Genomic DNA, 8,360 nt, shown 5'->3' with positions numbered 1-8,360 from the left:
TTAGTTGCCATTGTCCTTGACGACACCGGCGGCGTTGAAGGCCACGACAGCGCCGTTGGCATCGGTCATGACGGCGTTTTGGACGTTAGCTTGTCGGGGAACCTTGCCTATGGTCGGGGGTTAGTCTGCTAGTCTCGCCGGCGGGGAAGGCTTCGATAAACGGGCATGAACTTACGGAGCTCCGCCATGGCGACGGTGAAGAGGGCAAAGACGGCAATGGAGAACTTCATTTTGGCTGATGTAGTTTGGTGCCCAAACTTGTGCTGTAAAGAGAGTGTAGGTCGGCCGGCGACAAGCTTTATGCGAATATACAGTGGAAACGAAAAGAAAGATTGATCAACTGAAGTAAGTGGATATAACTCGCAGAGGATGGAGGGAAAAGAAGAAAATCGAGCAAACCTGCACCGGGGTATGTGCCCTTTTGTACTGCCTCCCCCGAGTGAGCATTGTATCCTGACACAGGCAATCCACAGCTCCTACACTACGCTATGATTTTCACCAGATTACCGGTACGGAGTGACCAGCGCTCTCGGCCGGCCGGTTGAATACGCATCCTCATGCTGGCACTCAGCGTAGGCGAGGCCTCTGAGACGATGCGGATAGGACCTTACCCGTCCGTATTCCCCGATCCAGCAACGACAGGGTGGAGGTTCCGACGCCGCCTCGCAAGGAAGCGTGTGGAAGAAACAAACAAGTTCGCGCTGATACCAGATGACAGGAACACCCCGTCCCCACCAGGGAAGATAGCGATCCAATCCCCAAAGATCTCGCGCGAAAAGAAGGTTAACAGGCGGATCTAGAAGAAAGGGGGAGAGAGAGGGGGAGAGTAGACGGAACGCGCGGAGGAGAATTGGCGGCATGGGTTTGAGACGAAGCTGTAACAGATCGGTATGCTTATTTGAGCCGCGCTGTCGCATTGGTGCCGCCGCGATGCGACGCTGCGGGCGCCAACGACCAAACAATCTTGGCGATGGGAGCCGATCAGGGGTCAGAGGTCTTGTCGGGATTCCGCTTCCCGTGTCACAGAATGAATCTGACCAGGGGCGCGCAGGTCCATGCTGGTTAGAAATCCCCCTTTTGCAGAGCGATTCCTGCTGGAGATATTTTGGAATCTGTCATGGAGCCGACCAGGTTGTCGAATTGCTCCGTGCTCATACGCGGTACGTCGATGTAGATGTAGATCTCGATGGCAGTGCGACGAGATGAGACGGCGGCATATTCGGATTGTCGAGACAGCCCCAAACCAGCCAGCAATGAAACACCAATAAGAGGCACCCTACCCAATTACCTGAGGTCCTTCTATGTTACTAGGTACTTAAGTACCTACCTGGTACTGAGCCTCTTCACCTTACTCATATGAACCTCTAGGTGACGTCACCGGAATTGGGAACATCTATGTTCCGGGGGATCCCCCTGTCACGGCCACAGCCAAGAGTTTCCATGCCTCTTAGCACTCTCGTTGCCGCTGTTTTTCAGCCCTGCCCTCGGACAACCGTAGGTAGTCCGCGATAAGGACCAACCGCGGACTGGACATCGAACCGGCGCCATGTCTGTGGTTGATATCGGTCTACTGACAGGCCTTCAGCACGCCAGACACACCATCACACTTTCCGATGGGAGGCGGCTGGTTCTTTTCCGCCTGCCGAAGATCGCCCCCCCGGACGCGGCAGCGTTGCCAACCCCACAAACGCTGGAGTCATGGATTTACTACGCTATGGAGGCCGACTGCCCTCACGCGGGCGGCCCTATGGCCGAGGCCCACGTAGATATCGAAGACTCCTCGTACATTGCCTCCTGCCCGTGGCATGCCTATGATTTCAACCTCGAGACCGGTGAGTGCAATTACGGCATCAGGGCGTGCACTTTTCCGGTTACCGTCCAGGATGGGAGGGCGAGCATCTACGTCGCAGAGACCGAGAATTTGCAACTCGCCAAGATAGACCCCGTCAGCGAGAGGGTGAAATTCAGGCATGGTCCTAAAATAGATATCTCAGGGCCCCCACCCTATCTAGGCGAAGATGCTACTCTGAGCGAATGGTGTGTGCGCATCTTGAATACATCCAATCCCGAGCACAAGATCGAACTCACCACCCGTCTCTTCTCCCTCTTCGCGACCCGTGAACAGTCCCCTTCGCCTATGCAAGTCGGGGTTGGTACCCCTCCCCTGGAACCGCCAAGGGAGAACCTGACCCAGGTGAAACCGGGGCAGATGCCCAGGGCGGGCAAGGGAGGTAGCCTAAAAAGCAGGATTGCCATGCTCCACGCGCTGGCCAACATCGAGCAGTGGGCTATCGACCTGGCTATTGATATAATAGTCCGGTTCGCCCCATTTCAACCCGACGCCCGGGGCAAGGAGGATCGCGTGCAGCGGCTTCCGCGGGCATTTTTCTATGACTGGCTCAAGGTGGCAAACGATGAAGCGAAACACTTCTCGCTCCTCCGGTCGAGATTGGAGGAGCTGGGAAGTCGATTTGGGGCGTTGCCGGTGCATCACGGCCTGTGGGAATCGGCAGTGAGGACGGCACACGACCTGCGCGCCAGAATCAGCGTCATCGCACTCGTCCACGAGGCCCGAGGACTCGATGTCAACCCGCTGACGATCGAGAAATTCCGGAATGCCGGCGACGGCGAGAGCGTCGACGCGTTGGGTGTCATCCACAGCGACGAGATTACCCACGTCACCACCGGACACAGATGGTTAGTATGGATCTGTCAGCAAGAAGGCACGGATCCCGTCCAAGTATTCCGCAGCAACGTACAGCAGCACTTTCGAGGCGCGGTCAAGGGGCCCTTTAACGCCGAGGCCCGACGGCAAGCTGGTATGGACAAGAGCTACTACGAGAACCTCCACGGACAACCGTGGGAGGGTGGGGTCATCGCCGGCGGATGAGGCCCACTTCGGCAGGCTCTAGACTCCCGAGGATCTCTGCGAGTTTGTCGGGGACTTTCAGGCCCTCCTAACTACGCGCTAGTGCTAGCGACGGTCTCGAAACTCACGCAGCCTAGCGTTTGAGATATTTTCTCAGGGTATATCCAGTTTCCTGTTGTACCGATGGAAATGAACCGCGAAGTGCACATTTCGTAGACGAGAGTCATAGCACGCCCGAACCATTAGGACCATGCCCTGACAGGTACCTACGAAGAGAAGCGTAGAGGTAGCAGCAGATCCAGAATCTTGGTTAGAGTCAGGCTTGTGTACTCATATATTCGACTCTCGCACCTACGGACTTATGAAAGTTGTGTAAATGCCCAATCCTCCCGCATCGGAAAGAGGGGTAGGATGCTTAGTAACTCCGCCCCGACCTCTTCGTCCTTCGTCTTAGGTAATACCTGTAGCTGCCGTAGGGGAGTACATAGCAACAAGGCTGGCGCTTCTAGGTTGTCCAAATCACATTAGTAGCTCATTTCCAAGCTCAGGCATCATCACCCCCACCGCTTCCACCCACTACCGCCATCACTGCCACCAGTATCAACCACTTCTCCTTCTCCCTTCTCCCTACTCCCTCCTCCCTCCTCCCTCCTCCATCATCGCCGTCGGAACCCCTCGAACGCACACGCACACACGCGCTGCCCGGCTGTACGTTCCAGGATAGTCCCTCCTTTTCGGGCCCCCTCTTCTCCTGACACTCTAGTCATCCCCAACGGTAGGTTCCCTCCCTCCTTACTAACATTATGCTGTGGTTTAACTTGGTCTGAGTTAACTCGACTCGATTTTTGCTCGCCGCTTCTCATACTCTAAGAATAGGTCGACGGCTCCCTCGTGTATCCTCTTCCTCTAATTCCCGCAACCGTGCTCCACATCCACCCTCCGGGACAGCCGACGAAAATACCCGATATGGCTACCGTGGCGCATTGCCTCTACTGTTTCGAGACCTTGGCTGCTTACCTCGAAGCCCGCAAACCTATGAGTCTTGGCGAGGTCGAGAAATCATGGGATGAATACCGCCGGGACCCCTTGGCCGAGCTCGGCCAAAATGCAGAGGCATCCAAGTCTGGGAGCGCCGACAAGCCCGTCCCGGCTCTCGCGCGGGTACTCAATTCCGACGACAGCACTACCAGCGGCTCTAACTCGCCCTCGGACGGGTCAACTATATCCCTCACCGCCGAAACTCCCGCAACGTCCACCGACTCGCTCCCAGCTGCTGGGCCCGCGATTACGGAGTCACCACTCTTCGTCACCTGGAATACAGTCTCCGCTCGGACCGGAGACACTTCTCTGCGCGGCTGCATCGGCACCTTTGAAGCTCAGGAGCTTGACGAGGGCCTCTCCTCCTACGCCATCACCTCCGCCATCCACGATATGCGCTTCGACCCCATCACCAAGCGGGAACTACCTTCACTTGAGGCTGCCGTTACCCTCTTAACCGACTTCGAGGACTGCGACGACGCCATGGACTGGGATATCGGCACCCACGGCCTACGCATCAGCTTCTCTGACCGTGGTCGCCGCTACGGCGCCACCTACCTGCCCGACGTCGCCGAGGAGCAGGGCTGGACCAAGGAGGAGACTCTCGTGAGCCTGATGCGTAAAGCCGGCTGGGTTGGTAAGAAGGACAAGTGGCAGGCTGTCGATCTCAAGGTAGTGCGTTACCAAGGGCGGAAGAAGTCGCTGCAGTACCCTGAGTATAAGCGCTGGCGCGACTGGGTCAAGCAGAAGGGTGAGGCATAGACAGGCACAGACGCGCAACAGACGCGCACGCGTGAGTCCGCGAGCGTAGGCGCAGTTAGATTTCCACTGCCACCATTAATTATTACGCTGGGCAGATGGCAGCTGCCTACGGGCATTTTTCGGGTCGGTGGGAGGAGTCAGGGCGCATCGAGAGACAGGCCGGCCAGGTGGGTCATCTCATGCTACAGGTAGATTCGGACTTTGTTTTCCCTCTGTGATTGTTATAGACCGTCCTCCTCTGGTTAGTCTAGATATCGAGTCTGAGGCTATTCTGCAACGACCGTTGGCATCTCTCCCCCTCCTTACCCTCGGGTTCCGCGGTCCGCGCCGAAGCACCAGAGGCTGCTATGTACCTACCTACGTATTGGCGTCTGCTTCACCTCAGGGTTGTCCGTTTGGCCCGATGAGACAACGTGTCTTCATGACCGCCTGGATTGCCAGAAGAACACGACCAGAAAAAGCCGCCCGTCGGGGGAACCTTGGCAGAAGCCAAGTATGATTCTAAGAGCTCCTCTCTTCAAACCAGGGAAATCAATCGGACAGGTTTAGCTTGCGGGATTGGGCACGATTAGATACCGGCTCAACGAAGGGTACAGAAGAAGGTGGTGCTTCCTAGTTGTTCTTCGTAGCGGATATCCTGTGCTAACCAGCTACCTAGCTCGCGGTCTCCCAGAAGTAGCACGAAGAGGTGAGGACTGTGGCCTCGCCACTCCCTGGAATCCAGATTCACACGATATAGCCGTGTGGCGCGGCATCGAGACCTTTGGTTGCTATACCGACCAGCCCGTAGGGGTGGCTATGTCTCAGGGATCCAGTCCGGGTGCCGATGTCTCGAAAAATGCACCTGTGGCGGATGGGCAACGGTGACACGGGCGGAGGCGAGGATGTCTCTAAGCCATGCGCCCCTACGTTCTTCGTTGGGCAATATCGGAAATTACCTGGCCAGATGAAGGCAAGCCCACGAAGATCGGCGAGAGTTGGGGGACAAGAAGCAGCGCGCAAGTCGATCCCCGGGTCATCGCGTTCGAATTCCACAGGCCCACGATGCCAGGTAAGATACGTGAAATACCAGTCCACGAGGTGCTCACAAGATACCTCTTTCTGATCGTTCGTATTTTGGCTTCGTCTAAGAATTGTTATTCTTGAGTGAACCCACTCACCCCAGTACTTGAACGGATGAGTTTCCCTCCCCTACAGGCTTGATCTCGCCTCTCTCCCAGCGGTATCGCTTGCAGAGGGGGACCCTCCGAGCATCATCCAGCATGTGGCATCCTCTATCAAGCTCCCTCGTTACTATATCTTCGCTAGCATGTGCGATTCAAGCACCTGGGGTGGCTAAAGCGTTATCCCCCCACGGGGCTGCTGGGACGGGAGCAGGACTCCGCCGTGGCGCGTCCCTCGACGCGCCGCTCCTTCACAAGGACCCGGCAAGGGTTCTGTCGATGCCGCTGCGGCGCGTGGAACACCGAGACGGTGCCGGGACCCCCAGTCTGTCTAGGCGTTTCTTCGGCGCCAACGTCCTAGGCGTCTACGGAACAGCGTATTTCGCGGAGCGTATGTTCCCCTCCCTACCCCTACCATGACCGTGTCTACAGAAACATCCGGCCATCTCCAAAACGGCCGCTCGTACTGACGCGCGTAATTTGCCATGCGTAGTGACCATCGGCACGGGCAGCGACACGCGGCAGACGATGGATGTCCTCATCGACACGGGCTCCTTCGAGCTGTGGGTGAACCCAGATTGCTCCGCCTCAAGCTTGCCGGACATGTGCGAGGCACTCGGCCGCTACGATCCAGGAGCGTCCTCTACGGCGCAGAGCCTCCGCAGCGCAAGCAGTAATAATCGTAGCACGACATTCTCGATCAGGTACGGGCGCGGCAGCGTGTCGGGGGCGTACTACACCGACGATGTGTATATTTCTGGTAAGTCTACGACTTTGTCCCATCCTCCACCCTTAGTAGTTCACCTGGCAGAGTGGAGAGGGAGGGTGCCCCCATGGATGAGCTATCTCCTTGGCGAAAATAATGATTATTGGCTTTCAGGATAGTATCATGACACAAAGGGAACATTCACCTAGGGAAAGAGATCTCTCCTAGAAAACCTCATGGCCTATGTCTCGCTAACCAAAAAAAACCCCCGCAACTAGGGGCTAAGATTGAGGGCCAGCAGTTCGGCGTCGCAAATCAGTCGAGCGACGTGTGGTTTGGCATTCTAGGCCTCGGTCACAGCCAAGCCGACAGCACATCATCGTATCCCCTCGTTGTCGACTCGGTGGCCGCGCAGGGGTACGCGAATAGCCGGCTGTTCAGCCTGGACCTAGGCAACCAGCCCGATCCTGGAGGTAAATTGTGTCCTATCTGGAGGTATATCTTGTGGATTGTGGGGGAGTATATGCGTGCTGACTATGTGATAACATAGTCGCTGTTACGGGGGAACTGGTCTTCGGAGGCGTTGACACGAACAAGTACTCGGGATACCTAGGAAAGGTCCCCGCTGACCCTTCAGACCCGTGAGTCGGGCCCTCCCATCCCAGTCTACATGTGAGGCATCGCCTGACCCGCGCTCTCTAGGCACTACGCCGTAATGCTCAACGCAGTCTCCGTCCGGCCGCCGGGCCCTGGCGGCGCCGGCCTCGCCAAGAACGCTACTACTACCGCGGCGAGCCCACGGCGGCGGGACACATTTCCCCGCGACGCCGCCGCCGACCCCCTCCCGCTCAGCGTCATCGTCGACTCGGGCACCACGCTCTCGCTACTCCCGGAGCCTGTCGTGGCCGCGCTGGCGGAGGGCTTTCCGGGCGCGGAGCCCAACGGCGTGGGCGGCTACACGGTCCCATGCGCGCTGCAAGACGCCGACGGCAGCGTCGAGTTCGAATTCTTGACTGCCGGCGGTAGTAGTAGTGACGCTAGAAGGAGCGACGACGCGGGCAAGGTCACCATCAGCGTCAGCTACCGCGATTTCATCTGGAACCGGGGCACGGAAGAGTGTACCCTGGGAGCCTGGCACACGAGCGGGATGGGCCTGTGGATATTGGGCGACACGTTTCTGCGGGGGGCCTACGGTGAGTCTACCAAGTTCTTCCTATCTCGACCCTTGACCCTCGACCCTCACCCTCTCTGAACGCGTACGTACGTATACTAACACACGTCCCGCGCCAAAAAAAAAAATAGTCGCCTTCGACCAGACGAACAGCGCTCTGTTCATGGCCAACTACGCGCCCTGCGGCGACGGCCCGCGGCTGGTAGCAGTGCCCAGCGGGCCGGACGCCGCGGCCCGGATCCCGGGCGCGTGCTCGGCTGCTCGTCCGGCGTCGGCCGCGGCCAGCCACAGCGCGTCGTCGCGCAAGGCGGCGAGCACAGCCGCCGCGAGCAAGTTCAGCCGCAGCGAGTCCAGCGCCCTAGGGTCCGCCGCCGCGACCTTGCGCGGCGCCGCCTCCGCCCCGCCCGGAAGCGTCCGCCTCGAGACCGTCACCGCGACCTTCTGCCCGGGCGAGCCAGGGCCCTTCGCCACGCCGCCGCCGCAGTCGCCCGCGCTGCCCCGCCCGTCCCAGCCGCTCGCCGTGTCCGTCACGCAGGCGACCCTGATCCCCGGCGGCCCGGCCTCGTCCGCGCCGTCGACGTCGCTGTCGCGCTTCCCGCAGTCCTCGGGCCCCCCGCCGCCCCCGTCGGCCCCCCCCCGTGCCCCGCCCCC

The 8,360-nt window shown here is 58.8% G+C and overlaps 4 protein-coding genes across 4 annotated transcripts; 3 read left to right on the top strand and 1 right to left on the bottom strand.

Annotated features, from left to right (window-relative positions):
* GGS23DRAFT_596122 (uncharacterized protein) lies at positions 1-230 on the bottom strand (the record flags this gene model as incomplete). Its single annotated transcript, XM_051518434.1, has 2 exons — positions 1-107; positions 176-230. The coding sequence occupies 2 exons, from the start codon at positions 228-230 to the stop codon at positions 1-3; spliced, it is 162 nt and encodes a 53-aa protein (XP_051372322.1).
* A 1,016-nt stretch (positions 231-1,246) lies between these two features.
* Positions 1,247-3,317, top strand: GGS23DRAFT_564614 (DUF455-domain-containing protein). Its single transcript, XM_051516156.1, has 2 exons — positions 1,247-1,311; positions 1,369-3,317. Exon 2 carries the CDS (start codon positions 1,547-1,549, stop codon positions 2,888-2,890), a length of 1,344 nt encoding a protein of 447 aa, XP_051372321.1. The 5' UTR covers positions 1,247-1,311; positions 1,369-1,546; the 3' UTR covers positions 2,891-3,317.
* GGS23DRAFT_506669 (AMMECR1 domain-containing protein) lies at positions 3,310-4,935 on the top strand. The gene is made up of 2 exons (XM_051514511.1): positions 3,310-3,644; positions 3,746-4,935. The coding sequence occupies exon 2, from the start codon at positions 3,836-3,838 to the stop codon at positions 4,667-4,669; it is 834 nt and encodes a 277-aa protein (XP_051372320.1). The 5' UTR covers positions 3,310-3,644; positions 3,746-3,835; the 3' UTR covers positions 4,670-4,935.
* Positions 4,936-5,630: 695 nt separating this feature from the next.
* GGS23DRAFT_506776 (aspartic peptidase domain-containing protein) lies at positions 5,631-7,304 on the top strand. The gene is made up of 6 exons (XM_051514512.1): positions 5,631-5,720; positions 5,817-6,223; positions 6,326-6,592; positions 6,817-7,033; positions 7,089-7,179; positions 7,241-7,304. Exons 2-5 carry the CDS (start codon positions 5,932-5,934, stop codon positions 7,123-7,125), a joined length of 813 nt encoding a protein of 270 aa, XP_051372319.1. The 5' UTR covers positions 5,631-5,720; positions 5,817-5,931; the 3' UTR covers positions 7,126-7,179; positions 7,241-7,304.
* The last annotated feature ends 1,056 nt before the right edge of the window (positions 7,305-8,360 follow it).

The sequence above is a fragment of the Durotheca rogersii genome (genome assembly GCF_024521655.1).
Source record: "Durotheca rogersii strain YMJ 92031201 chromosome Unknown GGS23scaffold_8, whole genome shotgun sequence".
NCBI classification, from domain to species: domain Eukaryota; kingdom Fungi; phylum Ascomycota; class Sordariomycetes; order Xylariales; family Xylariaceae; genus Durotheca; species Durotheca rogersii.
This window is presented reverse-complemented; position numbering and strand designations above follow the sequence as displayed.

Bases quoted from the DNA above. Each gene is read 5' to 3' on its own strand.
- GGS23DRAFT_564614 (XM_051516156.1), top strand. From the start codon at position 1,547: ATGTCTGTGGTTGATATCGGTCTACTGACAGGCCTTCAGCACGCCAGA.
- GGS23DRAFT_506669 (XM_051514511.1), top strand. From the start codon at position 3,836: ATGGCTACCGTGGCGCATTGCCTCTACTGTTTCGAGACCTTGGCTGCT.
- GGS23DRAFT_506776 (XM_051514512.1), top strand. From the start codon at position 5,932: ATGTGGCATCCTCTATCAAGCTCCCTCGTTACTATATCTTCGCTAGCA. The intron at 6,593-6,816 runs GTAAGTCTACGA...CCCCGCAACTAG, and splicing joins CGACGATGTGTATATTTCTG to GGGCTAAGATTGAGGGCCAG. The intron at 7,034-7,088 runs GTATATCTTGTG...GTGATAACATAG, and splicing joins AAATTGTGTCCTATCTGGAG to TCGCTGTTACGGGGGAACTG.